Source organism: Xenopus laevis, chromosome 3L (assembly GCF_017654675.1).
Source record: "Xenopus laevis strain J_2021 chromosome 3L, Xenopus_laevis_v10.1, whole genome shotgun sequence".
Taxonomy (NCBI): domain Eukaryota; kingdom Metazoa; phylum Chordata; class Amphibia; order Anura; family Pipidae; genus Xenopus; species Xenopus laevis.
This window is the reverse complement of record NC_054375.1, coordinates 133,921,938-133,940,801: the sequence shown is the minus strand read 5'-3', so window position 1 is coordinate 133,940,801 and position 18,864 is coordinate 133,921,938. Positions and strand designations below refer to the sequence as shown.

General features: G+C 39.7%; 1 protein-coding gene across 20 annotated transcripts in view; it reads left to right on the top strand.

The window, feature by feature from the left end:
• Positions 1-18,236, top strand: part of camk2b.L (calcium/calmodulin dependent protein kinase (CaM kinase) II beta L homeolog) — a 95,053-nt gene extending 76,817 nt beyond the window's left edge. For 2 of the 20 annotated variants that reach the window (XM_041584984.1, XM_041584985.1), the window contains exons 11-23: positions 139-222; positions 349-391; positions 1,903-1,980; positions 7,497-7,534; positions 8,010-8,081; positions 8,706-8,750; positions 10,422-10,470; positions 11,710-11,838; positions 12,629-12,748; positions 13,534-13,609; positions 13,963-14,057; positions 15,058-15,292; positions 16,482-18,236. In XM_041584984.1, the coding sequence (XP_041440918.1) occupies positions 139-222; positions 349-391; positions 1,903-1,980; positions 7,497-7,534; positions 8,010-8,081; positions 8,706-8,750; positions 10,422-10,470; positions 11,710-11,838; positions 12,629-12,748; positions 13,534-13,609; positions 13,963-14,057; positions 15,058-15,290 (1,062 nt within the window). In that variant the 3' untranslated portion in view covers positions 15,291-15,292; positions 16,482-18,236. 20 annotated transcript variants of the gene reach the window in all.
• Positions 18,237-18,864: the final 628 nt, after the last annotated feature.

Sequence of the window (18,864 nt, the reverse complement as noted above, 5' to 3'; positions counted from 1 at the left end):
TGAATGAATGTAGATTGCAAAAGTACTCAGAAGAGCATGCTGCTATTTTACATCCAATTGTTTGAAGGGTGCGAATTACATTTCCCAGTTGCAACCATATAAAAATATATTAAAATATATTTTCTTCGACTTTCACAGCAACGTTCCACTGTTGCTTCCATGATGCACAGACAGGAGACAGTAGAATGTCTGAAGAAATTCAATGCTCGTCGAAAGCTGAAGGTGAGCCTGGGATACAGCTTTTTCTGTTTTTTCCCCTTTCCCATTGTCTTCACCTCTTGTTAACTCATTCTACCATATTACCCAGAGACTGCCCAGTAATCTGCCATTATTATGTTATTAATTTAGGGGGCCATCCTCACAACAATGCTGGCGACCAGGAACTTCTCTGGTAAGTGTGTACTCACCTAGAGATTTATGGACTCATTGAACAATATTTAAGTCTCAGACTGATACGTTTGATGCAATATTGCACAGATCTCACGGCACATAGAGACTCACTGCATGGTGCATCATAAATGCAGGCTCAGTTAACATAACAGTGACATTTCTTATACAATACACTTCAGATCTAATTCCACGTACAATGATCCACAGTTTGTATCAACCAGTGCATTCTACAGAGTTTTGTTGTACAATGTACTGCAGCCCTCAGTTCGAATTAACACAAAGATCTGTGTTTTGTCTCTTTGCTCAATATTCTGCAGAACGCACATACAGATTTCTTGTATAAGCTTCTGTAGATCTCAGGTTGAGATTCTTTGGACTATGTCAATCTCACACAGGGATTCCATGAGTAGTGCCTTGTGCAGATCAGGCAGAATATAGTAATGCAGATAAAACAGTTCAAGTAATTGAACATTGTTCTACAGATTTCACACACTGATCTAGGTTCTGCAGACTTATTAAGGGTTTTGCAGACGTGATGCAGCAATGCCTTTTCTGTGCTCTGCAGATCTCACAATCAGTTTTCTATGAAATATTCCAGAGATCCCAGAGATTGCTTGTGTTAAGCTTTTCAGCTTTCTTTATAAATGCTCTAGAGATGTAACTTTATGCAATGCTCTGCAGATCTACCATAGGAATTCCATAAGCAGTTCTTTGCAGATCTCAATGGTTTTCTTTTAGCAATGTTGTGCACTTCCAGACAGGGACTCCTAGGTGATATTCTTGTTCTCTTGTGCACACCCCAAAAATCTTATTTGGTTTTGCAGAACTCACATGGATTCCCTGTCTGATTCTTTTCAGATAAAACTGTCTGCAGTTTTCCTTGCATAGATTCAGTACACTGTGCTCTTCAGATCTCATTCTGGGATTCTTTTTGTTACATGCACATCACTCACTGAGATTTCTCCTGTAATGCTCCTTGCACTTTCCAGTGGGTTTAATGTGTAATGGTCTGGGGTAACTGTGTTGTGAGGATGCCATTAGCATTTAAAGTCCCAGACTGATGATCTGCAGTCGCTATGTCTAAATGTATGATGATGTTCCAAGTCAAGGATGATGTCATTGGGGTTTCTATGCTCTTTATCTTTTCTCTCTTGTTTTGAGTCTGCTTTATTCTACTTATTGCCTTTCTTCTCCCCCTCCCTTTCTCTTTACATTCCCTGGTACATTAACCTTCACCTCATCTCATCGTTTTCTTTATTATGTCCCTCCCGATGTTTTATTATTTCCATCTGTTATGCATCCATATGTGACCCTTTCTTCCTCCTTCCTACACTTTTTTGCCAAATCTTTATCCTGCCTGTTTCATATCCTCTCCTATTTCTCTCAACATCTATTGTTACACTTTACTTTTTATTCCTATCACACACACACACTTATATTTTGTCTCCCCTTCTTTGCATTCTTCCCTCTGCCTCTTCAACCCAACCTTTTTTGCTCTCCCTCTTCTCACAGTGGGCAGACAGACCACAGCTCCTGCCACAATCACCACTGCCGCCACTAGTACAGCCTTGGGGTTGGTGGAACAAGGTAGTTGTGTCCTTAAGGCACTTTTTCCCTCTCCACGTTTGCCCCTTTCCCTCCCTTGAGAGGTGACTGCATGTGGCTGCTTCTTCCCAGCTACCAGCCTGCGTGGGTCATTAGTTGCAGGTTTGATTTAAGGATACTTTGTGGGTTTAAGAAGAGTGCAAGGCAGTGGCATCTGGCATAGTCATATAGCTCTACAAAACAGGGAATGTCCCATGAGCCAAGGTGAAGCTCTGAGTGTGTAGTACAGCTGAAATGCTTTGGTATAACTGTGGGGACATGGGAACAGAACTAAAGGTAGCCATAGACGTGCAGATTTACATTCACATCGGACAAACAATTGTTCGGTGCCATCTCCCAACCTCCCACTAACCATTCAGATCAAATAAAGTAGAAAAAGAACAGATCAGCGGATGTTCTGCCCCTGACAGCAATCGTAGGAAAGTTATGTCCGACAAAAGCTGCAATACATGCAGAGATATTATCGTTAGCCAACAGAAATGTTCTAACTTGTCCGATCGTCTGAACGACCCATCGCCATGGCACAAAAAATGTTGGGACACTCCACTCCAATGGCCTTCTTTAAGCTACTCAATAGTCAGGCCTGCTACACTGTAGTTTTGGAAATATTTAGCGAAAACACTAATACTTCCTGCATGTATGATGAACATTTAAGATTCTAACATGGATCATCTATTCAGTCTGATTTAAACAAGATTACATCTTCTTATGGAAGCTAAAATGTATGTGCAGGAATCATTGGTTATTTGTGGATGTATGGAACTAGCCAGACCCTCTTATGCCATAAATCCATAGTACTAAATGCCAGATATTATTTTAGTGTGGGCATATACCCCAGATATCCAACATTGTCCTCTAGCCTTTATAAAACAGAAGCTACTATCATGTTCAGACAGAATGATGGAAGTGATAGTTCTGCAGCAGGACTAGAGTAAAAGATGGACTTGGATGCCACTGGTAGACATAAGTGTAAAGTGGGATACCTATTGTGTGGCATGATAAAAGAATGACCCTGGTGTATAGGAGGTCCTAGCCTGGTGTCTCCTGGAGATGCTGCATGTAGTGTATGTAGCTTGGTGCATGCTGTGTGCCCAGCATGTCATGAGCATGGCATGGGCTGAGAAAGCAACCCAAACCTCCTAAAATCTAGTGTACATGGCACTAATAATCCATCATGTACCATGAGTGAGGCATGTATTTAAGACCTGCTGACACAGTTTGTTCTCTTCTAGCTTAGCGCTGAGGTACAGTAAATTTAAGAACTAAAACCAAAATAAGGCCAATGCCTGTCTGTAAATAGACATTTTAAAACTTCCCCTGGGGGCTCTGTACCCATAGCGAAAATGAGTTGACAATGCTGAGCCTACTTTCTTTCAGTGGTGTGTATGTGCAGCGGTCCTTGTATCCTAGTCCTCTGGGAGGGCTGTGACAAAACAAATTATATTGTGTAATTATAAGGCTTGTTAGAAAAATCTGGAGATGGAGATGTTTTGAGAATATTCTTTTTCAGTTTGGACTGAAACCTGCATTATACCGACCAGTAATCATTTTATAAACCAACCCAAACCCCATCATTGATTGATGATTTGTTCAAAAGCTATTTCTTGTAAAGCTGATAAAAGCACTCCACCATTTTTATCTTCTATATTGGCAAATCCAAGGTGACTGTTGACTAGGGGTTTTAGATAAGAATTCCTCATCATAGAAATAAAGGCTACCATCAACCTATGCTAATACGTATTAGACAGAATTAGGAAAAATTACCCAATTTAATTAGATTTTTTTATAACCAGTAATCCTTTATATCACATTACTTCAAACATTGACCAAGCGTTTCAAACAAGAGTCTGCTGAATATCTGAATTAGATAGATTCAGAGGCCTCACCGAGTAACTTCATCAGTGAGATTATGATCAAGTCCTGGTTTTGCCAAGCTAAGTGAAATAAGGTCTTAAATGTACAGGACTGATTCACAATCTCCATGGTAATGCGGATTTAGAGGGTTCACAATGCCACAGGCGTGTGTTTAGAGCAGTAATATCAGAGTGGTAATATCAGGCTGGGTTAATTCACTGTGCAGTTGAGATGTGAGACTACCTTGTGCTCTCCTGCAACACCAGCTATGTATTTATGTTAATGTATCTGTGCCAAGCCATGTATTTTAATGTGCATCCATTTACAGCCTTTTGTGGATATTGTATGAATAGAGCTGTGTATTTATGTGTGTGATTTGGTCTGTGCTCAGTCTTTGTGCATGTTTTTATATATAAGTGTGAACTTGCAAGTCTGTGCAGATTAATATATATGTATATGTGTGATTAAAGAACTGTATACGTATGAGTAAACTGTGCATACTTACTGTATTTACAGAACAGCATTTATGTACAACTGTGCAGATGTTTATTTTGCAGTGCATGTTTGGTGGTGTTTATCATGGCAGAATAGTGTTGGTCTATTGGGTTATGGCAAAGTGGTATATCTCTATCTCTGGATTTGTACTTGTATTTGTCCCTATTTATTCCAAACTAGCGTCGGTTTCTGAACAGCGTTAGAATAAATGTCCACATGCAATGTGCCTCTGTATCTGTGCAGATTTCTGTGTCTACCCAGTTGCTTGTTGTTGGTCTGTACGCAGGCCTGGACTGGCAATCTGTTGGTTCTGGCAAATGCCAGAGGGGCTGCTATAAGGTGCCATAGAAAGTCAGTATTTAGTGAGCTGGTGGGGGCTGTTTGGGCCACTGTATTTGGACATATTGGTACAGTCGTTATGTGATAGGTGCATGAAGAGTATTTAACCTCTCTCTCTATATATATATATATACTTTTAGAGCAATGCACCTGCCTCAAACACTATTGCCCTCAGATAGGTAGTCTATCCATGAGACCTTATGCCAAAAGGCTATTGTAAGCAGTTTGCCGTATGACCATTGCACCTTTAACTTCCACTGATACACCCTACCTCTACCATGGTTTTCCTTATGTTTATCCACTGCTGCCATCTAATGATGCTTTGGTGCAATCTCACTCTACGGAATATTGATACAGTTTGGCTTTTTCAAACTCTGTCAAAGGGAATATTTTATAGTAACTCCAGCTAGAAACATTAGTGTGCATGTAACCAGATTATTCTCCAGGACACTATATGTTGCTTGTTTAGAGGTCAAGGGGTTGCTGAACCTCAGTGACAAGGATGCACTATAGAAAATAATTCTTGAATTAAGAGCTGAACATAGCAGCCAACACAAACCCCTCCACAAATTCTTCACCACATGCAAGTATGGTGTTTCTTTTTTTAGTTAGGTCTGACTTTCATTGTATGGAGAAGATTTATTGACATTTTTTCTACATTTTATTGGGCCGAATTTGTGTTTCTTGTTTTTGCTTTCTCGTTTGTCCATTGAATTTCCCCAGGAACATTTACTGAGAATAGTCAGGTTTACTTTTACTTTCTATTCAGATAATGACATGTCTTTTTTTTTGTTCAAATAGATCTCAGCAGGTTTGAGCTCCCACATTTTTGAAGTCGAAAAAATGCTGACGAAAATACGCAAAAAAAAAAAAAAAATAATTAGGAAATAAATAGGAAGCAATAGCAAATATCAATTTATTGAAATTGATTCATCTAAAACATCAGCCCTTTCGTCTAGTCCAGGGGTCCCCAATCGTTTTTACCCATGAGTCACACTTAAATATTAAAATATATTGGGGAGCAGCACAAGTATGAAAAAAGCTCCTTGGTGGTGCCCAATAAGGGCTTTAATTGGTTATGTGGGAGCCCCTATGTGGTCTGACAGACTACAGGTGGGTCTGTTTGGCAATATGCATGGTCTTTATGCCTCCAAAGCTTGCTTCCAAGTTAGAAATCCAAAAACAAGAAGCTGCTTTAAGGTCACTGGGAGTAACATCCAAGGGGTTGGAGAGCAACACATTGCTCATGTTCCACTGGTTGGGGATCACTGGTCTAGTCTTATATCTTATAAAATGTACCTCCACTTACCTAGAACCTTTCTTCTAAACATCACACATACTCTACCTTTATGGCAAATCAACAGTGTGCAATCCTTCATCTACCTTACTGGATTTCTCTTCTTTATTTCCATAGCCACTGGATTTTGCTGTTTACGCTTACATTTTAACACATCCTCAGGCTATGTGGCTTCTACTAGCCCTAAGCTAGCTCCCTTCTGACTAGGTCCTGTCTCTTCAAGTATGTTGTCTGCACAGATCCATTCATCAAGCCTGGACTCTTTGAAGTACCCAAAGGCAAACACAAAATTCCTATCCATAGATCCTGTTGTGGTATAACATTTCCTTTGTACTCTGGGTGACATAGATTTTTTCATTGATGGTCTCTTTATTTAGGATGTCATGTTATTTTTGGTTGATTACAGCTCGGTGTAGAACTTTCATTGTTTCGGCATACTAATATACACATCACAGAGCATCTCCATTGGTATATTGTTAGTAAGCAGCTTGGGCAGGCAGAGGGGTTGCTGAATGTGCAGTGGCAGTGCATTGGGATAGATATCTCAGGACAGTCGGTACAGCACACACAGTTGGTGATGTACAGCATGAAGCAGAGGATGTAGGTTGTAGGAAGATGTAGATCTGAATGTGTTATAGAACCCTTTATGGCTGTGCATGTAATTGGCACCCTGTCTTGCCAGCCTGTTGATGCCCATATATAAACTTGTTTGCCACCTTACCGTGCCCAACAAATGTATCTTACGGCTGTATATTTCTCTCTCGGCCTTCTAACTTTATATTTCTCATTTTATTTATTTCCTTTCTCTCCTTTTATTTCCCCCTGTTATCTTTTGGCTTCTCGTTATTTTGTCTCCTTTTTTTCGGCAATTCTGCTTTGTTTTTCTCTGTTTCTTTTGTCCCCTTCTGCTTCTCTCTCCTTTCTAACAAGGTAAGTTCTTTTTTTAATTTAATTAACACTTTGCATTCTTACACTATGCTGTAGGGGTTGTAGAGTATATCAAGGGTTGGGTTATCTTTGTGATAGATAACCATAAAAATGTTTCACCACTCATTCATGCTGCTTCTTCATTTCAACTGAGTGTTAGGGTCTTCACCAGTATTGTAATGCCTTAATGGTAATCTAATCACCAAAATCACAACGAGATCCAGGGTACCAATGAGACTGTATCACACTTGGGTTTCAGGTAATACCTACCTGACTAAGGTTAATGGAACCATTAAGATTGTATTCTGGTGACTGTATTACTTTTAAGACTTTAAAGTACTAGGAATTTCCTACCATTTAGCTAAAGATTACTTTGATTTATCACTACTAGATATTGTAACATAAAGGGACCACCCATGTATTGTATAAACACAAAATGTTATTCAAACACGCACCTAGTTATACAGAAATGCTCATCAATAAACACACTGAATATTTTATACACCCAGATCATATAAACAAAGATACCCAATGCTGGGTAAGCATTATAGTAACTGACTATATTTCTTCCTCTGGCTTCTCACAGCAGCCAAGAGTTTACTGAATAAGAAGACAGATGTTGGAAAGGTAAGAGCTAGTCCTTATATATTATATATGTAATGTTTTCTTAAGAATTCAAAAAAAAATATTATTAAAAAAAATATCATTATTTAAAATTAACCATCATGATATATGATCATGATAACAGTTGCTCCGAAGGCATCGCTTTATGTATCATCCAAATCAGAGTTTTTGTATTTCAGTCAAAAAATGAATTGTTTCAGGGATCACCAACCAGAGGGTCACCAGACATACAATAATATAACAGATAACCTATATAAGAGGTAAAGAGGGCCCTGTCTAAATGAGCTTACAATCTAAAAGATGCAGTGAATAGTTTGCTTTATATTACCCTCCTTCTACTGCTGTTTGCTAGGATTCCTTTTATGCCGCATATAACTTTGCCCTTTGTCCATTTATTTCATTCCTCCTGTTGTTAAACATAACAGTTGCTTAGCACTATTTTTGGATGCCTTTAACTAAGTCTTCCTATCTCTTACAGCCACAGACAAACAGCACCAAGAATAGCGCTGGAGTGACCAGTCCAAAGGGGCCCATTCCTCCTGCAGCACTGGTATGAGGGGTATTGTAGATGGGTAGGCCAGGAAAGAACCAGAACACTTTCTGTACTTGTCATATTTCTAGGGGTTAGGGCAATGGACTTGTCGGGTGGGTGATTCTCCGTGAATTACTGCCTTACGCCACAATGTCTTCCTCACCACCGTCATCCTTTGAGAGCCTTTTCTGCTTCATATATGAATGGGGTGAAGCCTCCTCCATGCATAGTTTGGTGGAGGACTGTTTTGTGTCTGTGATTTGGATATGTCTATAGTTTGTCTTACCACGGTTGCTTGCTTGGGTGTAAAAGCCCCTTTGTTATTTGTCTGTGACAGAGATTGTAGTCTGTCCTTGGGAAAGTCTGTCACCTGTTTGTGGAGATCGATTTGTGAAAGATTCCTCTTGTTGGGAAGATAGAGATCTGTGCTTTGTGAAGCATCTTGCTCCCTGCCTTTCCAGTCTTCCATTTCCTCACTCCACTTCGTTCCTCCAGCCTTTAACTTTCCTGATAATTCTCATACCTTCCCTTCCTGGTTTTTTACCCTTTTTTCCTCTTTTTGCCTTATTCTACCCCTTCTTTGTTTCCTGTTTTTTTGCTCTCTCCTCCTTCCCATTTCTCATTCTTCCTCTTCCTCTGTAGGAGACTCAAACCACAGTAATTCATAACCTGGTGGACGGGATAAAGGTATTTGCTGTGTCTTTACCTCTGTCTTCACTTGTCATGTCTCACCCACATCTCCCTCTAGTGAAATTCGGTTTGGGGGAGATGTTGGGAGTTCTTTTCCCTTGTGTCTTGAAAGGTTAAACAATTTTCTTATAGAGAGGCTTGCCACTTATTTCTACCAATGGTTACTAGCTTGTTTAAATATGTCAACGTTTTATCTGCATCAACAGTATACCATTTGTGTTATTGTATCATATATTACATAGATTTATTAGTCATTTTGGTTTATGATCATAAATGTTTGAGGCTGAAACAACTAGATTGTTAGTTATACCCAAACCAGACTAGTTTTCTTCCATATTAAACTTTCACTTTCTAAATATGGTGTTGAGGGTTGATCTTGAAGTATTATATAGTGCGTTATTTTCTCTGTATGTGGCCTGATTAGGGGAATGGGGAGAAGCACATAGCCTTGTTCTGGGGGTATATTATTAGGGGAGTTCAGGGGCAAAACAAGGAGGGGCCAAACAGAGGCCAGACAATAATTATATAGGTCCCTGTGTCTGCCAGCAGCTGGTTTTTAGAACTGTGTCCATTGTGTCTTAGTTTCTTGCCACCAAGTGGGCACATTGATCTTGTGTCTTTTAGTGCCGTGTAATAGAAGGTTTGCAACTCTTATTTGTGATGATTTTCACTGTTCAAAAATGTATGTTTGTATGTGTGTATTTATTTATATATCTATATAAATCTATTGGCATACCCGTGTTTTTGTTTTCATCCTCTCTGATGTTCCCTTCGTTTTCTATTCTTACTTTGTTTACCACTTTTCTTATTATCTCTTATTCATGAAGTGATAACACGCACTGCAGAGCCATATAAAGGAACGATAACTTATCGTTGCAGATAGCTAACCGGTTGCAAGAGTGTGAAGAAACACATATTTAAGAATAAATAGGGTTGTGAGGTTTTATATGAAAGAAAGGAGGCACAGATCAAAATAAATAATGAATTATTCTCCCATCCCTTTGTTTTCTCCTCTCAGCACACACTGTAATCTTAAACGTGGTCAGAGCAGTGTGACCCGGTTGTCTAAGTAACTGCGCTCTGTTTTTGTTTTGTTCTTTAAATCCTACTTTATTTCATGGTTCTTATAGTGTTAATGGCTCTGTTGGTGAAACCTTTTCTACTTTTCTGTGTAACTTTTTATTAAAGGGTTTATGTGTATAAAATGTGCCCTTTTTCTCTGTGCCAGTAGCAAAGGCCTGTGAGCTAGAACCCAAACAGGTTAAAGGAGGGGGAGACCAGGAGCCCATATATGGTCCCTTGCCCTCCCATTGGTACAGCTGCTTTTAGACTTGCCTGACAATGGTCAGCACTCTTTCAGAAATGAGACACCAGTAGAGACGTTATGTCTCAGTACAGTGTGCTGCATATTCACTTCTCAGTGCTTTGGATTCATCTGTAATTTGGTTTGTACACATTTTTGAATAACTTTCTTATTGCAGTAAGCTATAGGAATGCCAGAGATTAGAAGATTTTGAAGCAGGGTATATGGGGGTTTGGAAATGAGAATCTGTTTAAAACAGACAATAATCAGTGTCAACTGTTTCTGCTTCTCTCTTCCACCTTCCTTGATCTTCTCCCTCCCCTTGCACTACTCCATTTCTCTTCTGCCTTCCAATGTTCTCTCAGGAGTCATCAGACAGTACACATACAAACCCAGAGGATGAAGAAATGAAAGGTATTGTGCTACTTTCTTTGTTTTTTAATACAACCCCCCACCACCCGCACCCCCCAAGCTCTACTTTATTTCCTATTACACGATGCCCATGCATACAGTGAACTCCATACAACCTCTAATGGCCGTGAGTGCAGGAGAATTTGGAGCCCTACATAGAAGAAATTTAAGGAGATGAGAGGAAAGGTAGGAGGCTGGGAGAAAGGATGCTGCTTAGGCAGGGCATTACAAGGGAAAAAAAGTAGATGAGAAAAAAAGAAAAACAGAGACAGGTAAGCCATAATGGCAAACAATAAAGCAGTGTGTGTGTGTGTGTGTGTGTGTGTGTGTGTGTGTGTGTGTGTGTGTGTGTGTGTGTGTGTGTGTGTGTGTGTGTGTGTGTGTGTGTGTGTGTGTGTGTGTGTGTGTGTGTGTGTGTGTGTGTGTGTGTGTGTGTGGTGTGTGTGTGTGTGTGTGTGTGTGTGTGTGTGTGTGTGTGTGTGTGTGTGTGTGTGTGTGTGTGTGTGTAAAAGACATGGGAAAGAGGTGTGTGTGTGTGTGTGTGTGTGTGTGTGTGTGTGTGTGTGTGTGTGTGTGTGTGTGTGTGTGTGTGTGTGTGTAAAAGACATGGGAAAGAGATACAAGATGAGGAAAGACTGGAAGGTGCAGAGGAACTATGGAGTGGCAAGCTGTTGTATTGTTGTTGTTGCATGTTGTACAATTTTCTGCAAGGATGGGCTTCCTGTTGTCACTCCGATGTCACTTCCCACCAACTATTTCCTGTATTCACCTGCACCCTTGTATCCCTCACTCTCCTGTCGTTGTCTTGTTTATTACACGTTACCACCTTTCTTTGCTTTGCCCTAATCATTGGAGGAGGGAGGCAGCTTTCCAGTAAACTCTGAACTACCCCGCCTCTCACTCACTATGTAATACCACTCGTTTCAATTACATGCTTATATGAGCACTTCTCTATTGTCACACATCAGACAAGTACCTTGGTACAATATTTAAACACAAATGCAACAACATATACTTAACAAGCATGTTTCATGCTCTGTTACAGTCTCCATACAATTATGCTGCCTGCATTTGGCCTTTTACCCCTTTCTCATCAAATTTTTGGTCACACTCCCATTATCTGCCACTTCTGACCCATATCACTCCCTGCTCTACTGCCTTTTCATTTACTTCTTTCTTGCTTTTGTTCCCTTTCCTCTGTCTGTCGTGCTTCACCCCCTTTTCTCTCCCCATTTTCTCTAGTGATGAAGTTCTCAGACATATTAAGCTCAGTGAGAAGGGGCTCGGGGGCTCTGGAAGCTGAGGGACCCCAAGCAGCGGTCGCTCAGCAGCCCCTCTCCCCGTCCTTCCCCCATTCACCTCTCGCACAGCGTAAGTAGGACGGGTATACAGGAAACAAAAATCTATAAACACAAGTAACTTGCTATTAATCTGTAACAAATGCAAAAGCCACAGTCTAATCTTGTGATGGTGTGGTGCTTTTTGTGCTAACTACTAACTTTTCCATTTTATTTATGCCAATGAAACCCAGATTATAAACTGGTGAAGAATGAAGTTTAAGCAAACTAAACAAAATGCATGATACTAATGAGCCCTTTAACATGGGTTTCCTAGTCCAGGAGACATATAACGGCATATAATGAACTCTTCTTGAGAAATAGCAGGCTAGCAATTCCTTATGTCTCTGTCACTGTGATGTCACATTTTGTGGTAGGGGGTCAAGGCCAGACTATATAGCACGGCTGCTGCCTGTCTTGGTGGGGTGGAGTCCAGCACTGCTGTTGCCTGTTGTGTGGTTTGTTTGTGATAGATGTTGTGTACTGTATTGCGTGTCACTCACATTGCTGCTGTGTCTCTGCTCTCTCTGTGTTGATATCTGTTTTCTTATTTATTTATTTTCATTTTGTTATCTGTTTCCTTTCTGCTCCAATTATCTTCCATTCTTTACTTTCTGCTCTGGCCTTTCATTTTTCTCCCCAATCTCTGGCTTCTCTTCCACTGTGTCCCCTTCTTGTCCCTTGTTCCCTTGTCTTTCTCTCTGGTTCCCTTCCCTTTCTTTGTCTCTTTGCCCTTTGTGTTTCTGTCTCTGTTCTGTGCCTTGTCATTCTGTCCCTCTTTCTGTATCCTGTCTCTCTATCCCCTGTATCTGTCACCCTCCCAGCTGCTAGATTTACAGATATATTTAACACAGTCAGACGAGGCTCAGAAGCAGAGGGAGTGCAGTATTCCAACACGCAGCATCGGCTCTCCCAGCCCCACCTAAACTCTCCGTTTGTACAGCGTAAGTAGAGCTAGCACATGCACACAAACCTATCTCCTTTTCTTTTGTGTTCATATAGTATCCTAACTACTACTGTCTGTCTTATTACTAGCCTCTCTCTCCTAACCTTTTCATCATGCTAACTCCTACTTTTCCCCCATAATACACTCTTTAAAACTTTACACTCTTCCCACTAAACATTCTGTCTTTCTCAACCTCTTTACGTCCATTAGACATTTAACATCTTCTACCAACATGATCAGTTTCCCCCTAATTTTTTTTGTTATTGTTTTGATCCCGTTTTGCACACTTTCACCATAATGCCAGTCTCACAATATGTGTTATCCTCTTCTGAATCCATTTTTCACCATCAAGTTCACTCTTTCTCAACCTTTCTACCATTATCCTGTGCTTTTTTGTTTTTGCACCCTGGATACTTTCTGACTCTCCTCCATTCTCATGCTTACTTTGTTTTTTACTTTAACTCGGTTCCTTTATGCAAGGATCATGTCATGAAGTATTTAAGTCTGAATAATGAGTCATTTTATCTCTCTTTGACTGCCTTCCATCAGGTATCCCGCCTTCTGATGAGGAATCATTCATGGATGCCATATACCCAAAGATTTACCTCTTTGTTTTACTCCAGTCAATTTTTGCTTAACTTCCTTAACATTCCCTTTTATTCTGCCATGAATAATTATATGATTTGTTGGTCCCCCTGTGTTATCACAAAGTCTTTCATTTTTCTTTTTTCACATCATTAATGTTTTGTACTTTACCACTGACAATAAAATGTGCCTCCCCAGCTCGGAAACAGGAGATCATTAAAATCACAGAGCAACTGATTGAAGCAGTGAACAACGGGGACTTCGAGGCATATGCGTAAGTGCCTATTGCTTATCTTCATAACAATGTATTAGTAACATCAAATTCATCATTTTAGGCTTCTGGCTGAATACTAATTCTCCTGTAAACATATAGCCAATACCAAACTGAATTCCAATTTGCATATTAGTAATTGATTAATTTGAACACTCAGATTAAGGATATCCTGAGAACAAAGAAATAGCATAGTGAATGAGGTATCTGATCTTTCTCGAGATATATATATATAATTTCTCTCTGTCTCTGTCTCTCTATATATATATATATACATACAACATTGGTACTGTCAATTTATAAATTAATGGTTGAACGATGTGTGTTTAGACTTAACTGACTCTGTGGTTTTACAGGAAAATCTGTGATCCTGGATTGACCACGTTTGAGCCGGAAGCTCTTGGTAACCTGGTAGAAGGGATAGACTTCCACCGTTTTTACTTCGAAAACTGTAAGAAATTGAATGAGAAATATTAAAGAGATATTAAATATAAAAATTAGGTTTTTGTTGACAACCAAGAAGAAGGGCTTTTACTACTTCAGATATGTCTCTGTACATAAGAACCAGAGCAAGCAAGGTCTGTGATAACTTTGACAAGTCAACAAAACTGTCTATAAATCCACAATGTTCCTTTTTCCTTTCTAATACTTTTAGTTAAAAGACACTCTGTGTCCCATCTCCATTCCTCTGAACCTCTTAAAAAATGTGTTCTTTGAGATGTACCAATATATGTTCCCCTTGGTCTCATTCAAGGTCAACAGTATAATACCCTTAATTACTATTAATAATATTCTTACTTCACATTAGTCCTTGCACAACACTTGGAACACTTAAAATCTGATATTTTGGTCATTCAAGAATCACATATTTAATTTATCTGTAAATTCAGTTCCATAATATGTTTTATTCTCTCTTGCTTTCAAATTGTAATTTGTATTTTCATAGAAAATTAGGCAAAAACTACTTGACTGGCTGAATATGAAAATATGAATTGGAGTTTGTTGAAGTGGTTGTGCTTCAACAAAATACAACATAACTGTTAAAAAAAGTTATGTTATGCCAGTTATGACTGTTTAACCTTAGACTAAGGTTAAAACTATTTTGATAAAGTGTTTTTTTAAACCAGCCACCCCCAAAAGCTGTATTTGGAATTGTGAACTTGTCCCTAGATACTATAGCATTATTTTTCTGAAGTGAAAGACCCTATTAGGCTCCAAACATCTGTGTCTATATCCCTGGGCTACCATCTGGCATGATCAGATTGGTTTGCAATCCAAAAGTGTGGCCAAAAGTTGTATTAACCGATTTTTGGTGAGCTGAATCAACCTATGACAAGGGCATAACATATCAAAGAACTACAAGTGCTTATAAATAGATTACTTTTATAGGGCTAATTTCTGTCATCACTAATTTCTCCTCTGTTTTAACCAACTGTTCTTTTGGTCCCCAGTGCTCTCCAAAAACAACAAGCCAATCCACACCACCATCCTAAATCCTCATGTCCATGTAGTGGGAGAGGACGCTGCTTGTATCGCTTACATTCGTCTGACGCAGTATATCGACACGCAGGGGCGGCCTCGCACCAGTCAGTCTGAGGAAACCCGTGTCTGGCATCGTCGTGACGGCAAATGGCAGAATGTGCATTTCCACTGTTCAGGGGCTCCCGTTGCACCCCTCCAGTGATGGTATAGAGTATTTAAATGTTTCCAGATTTTTTCATGCCAGCTTTAAATGGTCAGTGACATATTCTGCAGCTCTTTACAGAGATTACACAGCATTCACATTGGACCTTGCCTAAGTTGAGCTTCCAGTCCCTGGCCTAACACATTCACACACTATGGTCAATTTCATCAGAAACCATTTAAACTTCCTGCATGCTTCTGGAGTACATAGAGGAAACCCATGCAACAGAGAGAACATACTCCATGTGAATAGTCCCTGGTTTGAATGGCTTATGACACAGATGACATTTCCTCTGCAGAAAAAAACATAAATTCACTCCACATCGCCTGTGGTCAGTAGCACTTCCAGAAATGCCTCCACTTGCCAGTGCATACAAGGTGTAAATGCAATTTCTGTGGCTTAGATTGATAATCTATGGATTCTGGCAAATGCCAGAGGGGCTGCTGTAAAATGACATAAACAACCACTAGTTATTGGGCCTCTGAGGAGCTGTTTGGACCTCTGTGTACTTGAAGTGTCAGGACCTATTTCAAATCTCAGTCTGGACCTTCATTCCTATCATTGCTCTTGATCATGGCATAGAAAATCCCTGATGCTTTGAATCTGCAATGCAACAATGCAAACCCCCAATAAATGAAAGTGGCCATACATGGGCCGATAAAAGATGGCAATTTGGTCCTTCTGGACCGAGTCAGTAGCTTAGTGGCCTGTGTATGAGGCCCTCCAATTGACTGATATCTGGCCAGATATTATACCATCAAAAAGATGACTTTTCTGAAATGTATCTCCCTGAAGTTCTGCATAATGATGCCACATCATCAAACATTCATAGATTCCCAGCCCATGTCCATTGGTCCATCTGGCAACTCAGTGCTTATTGTGTTTGAGAGGTACAGGTAACACAGTAGCCAAACAGAACAGGAAAATACGAAGATATGTTCACCTTGAAAGGGCTGCTATACCTTACATATTCCTCTGGGAATTTAGGGTCCATAAGCTTATTTATTTAGAATAAAGCTCATGTCCCAATCATTCTGCAGAATAGATCCATTACCTGTGCCTATACATTAAAACACAAACATTAGTAACATTGAATTTTTCAAAACTCTAAAAGTTTGCCTATATTTTGCCTTGAAGTTCTTTTTTTTAACTGTGTGTGTTTGACTCACCATTAGCATTTCTCTTCAACAGGCTTCATCAACGACCTTCTGGCTTCACCAGAGAAGAGGAAGTTCCAGAGACTTTTGGCTCCGCCGCTCAGAGAGTTCCAGCGGCGAGGAAAAGCACGTGACCGCATGCTTGTGCCGTTCCTTCCCGTCCCTCCTCCCCCCCGACCCCTCCAAATCCAGACTCTTCTATTGTTGCCTCCCTCAACCACCTCAATTGCCCACATTCCCCAGAAATCCACTGCCTGGACTTATGGAGACTAAAATGCAGCAAAAGGACAGGATAAGGTCTTGGTGATAGGTTTTCCCTTTGATCCTTTTTTGCTACGAAGCCGAAGAAAAGAAGGCTCAACATGTATAGCCCTCCTTTAGCAATGAGTGGAGTAACAGTACTCATTGACCTGTTGCAGAAAAAATATTGACCTAATCCACCTTTTTGCTTTTCTTTTAGCTTTTATTTGGGGGGGTGGAGGGATTGTCTGAAATCTCGAGGGGTGGGGGGAAAGAACGTGACCTTCCTGTGGAGCAGTTTCTTCCCATGTGTTTGCGTGTCCAACGTGAAATGAGTTGTCCACACAGAACAACGAGTAAACAAAAAAAGGAAATACAGAAAAAAAACAACAAAAAAGTAAAAAAAGAGAAAAAAATATATTTTTAAAATTAATTTCCGTAATGGCGTTTTCCTGGGGCCACCGCTGCCGCCCTTTTATGTTGTTAATTTTTGTTTTTAGGAATGCAAAAAGTAAAAACAAAAAAAAATGTATATTCTAAGATATGACTCACAACCCCTATTCCGTTGCACCCCATAAACGATATGATCCATTGTCCGCAGTGGAAGAGCCAGTCCTAAAGCATGACCGGCGCATTTTATGGAGTGTGCTTAATGTCTGTCCATTCACAGCCAAGGCCTTTCTCCTCTGACGTGTGGGGTCTGTATTAAGGATTCATCATGTCACATCATAATCCTGAAATAATATACACACAGTGACTTCTTGCACCAAACCCCACAATTTTTATGACATACCCTTGAAAAATGTAGGGTTTTCAGAATGATATTTTCAGAACTATTTGTTCCTAGGGTAGTGTACTTTTTGTACTTTATGGCATTTTTGCTGAAAGATTTGGATTTATAGGATTTCCTGTGTTTGTAAAGTGGGATTGTGTAACCCAAGGATAATTTTGGCATAACTGACATAAGTGCATATTCTTCAGGAAAGCACTAGATTCCCTTCATGTGCTGGGAACAAGCAGATCATCACATCTTTGGGGCTTGTGGGGATTGAAAGTGTCATCTTGATTTAGTATCTCATCTTTCGAGATCATAGTGAATAGAAGGGCAGAGCTCTCTGCAGAATCTCATAATGAGACAGAGGTGTGTAAAATTCATCCCCAAATAGGAATTAGGAAAGCCCTGAATTCGGTGGGTTCCGAGCAGTGACCCCAAGGGAGAGGAGAGGCTCATCTCCAGCCTGATTTATTTTAATTTGTAGCTGTTTAATTTTCTGCATGCCCTTTAAAAAGAAATCCTATAAATAGACATATATACATAAATCTATATATATATATATGAGATAACAAGATGACAGCTTGTTCGTTTTATGAATGCCAGTGGGGTTTTTTTGCTGCTGTCTTCCTTTATATTTCTGTTTCCTGTCTTTCTCTTTCACTCTTTAATTTTCTGAGCCTTGTGCGTGTTATAAGCTGACACAAAAAGAGCAGAAACAAGATCTTCCTCTTGAATTGTTTCAAATTATTGCAGATTAAAAAGAAAAAAACCAAACCCTGTCTGATTTTCATTTTTCCATTTGTATCACCACTAGAAGGCCGATTATATTTATTCTTTTGAGTTAGAATTATCCAAACCACTTTTTCATGTGTACATAGGTATGGCACAAAAGATGTGTAATATTTTGAAGCTTGGATTGCAGCCCGAAATCCACTTTATTGTTATCTATGGGCCCTGGACCCATATGAAGATCTTTTTGGTGTAGGGTGTTATACTCTTGTTATGCCACTGCATGTCCTACGAGTCCTTCCCAAGAAACACACAGAGAATGATGAACTGTGGTTTCCTGTCGGGTCTGCCTATCAGCTGGCTGGAGATTGGCTGGCTTCCCATTATGTATAGAACGGGGAGGTCTATTTATCAAATTTTTAGAATTTGTGGAGTTTTAAAGGTTTTTTCAAGCTCGACTAAACTTCAATTCGATTCTTTAAAAAAAGCATGAATATCTACTTAAAGGGGTTGTTCACCTTTAAATTAACTTTTAGTATGTAGAGAGTGATATTCTGAGACAATTTTTTTTAATTTTTTATTATCTGTGGAGTTATTTAGCAGCTCGGAGTTATTTAGCAGCTCTCTAGTTTGCAACCATACCTAGCAACCATGCATTGATTTGAATAAGAGA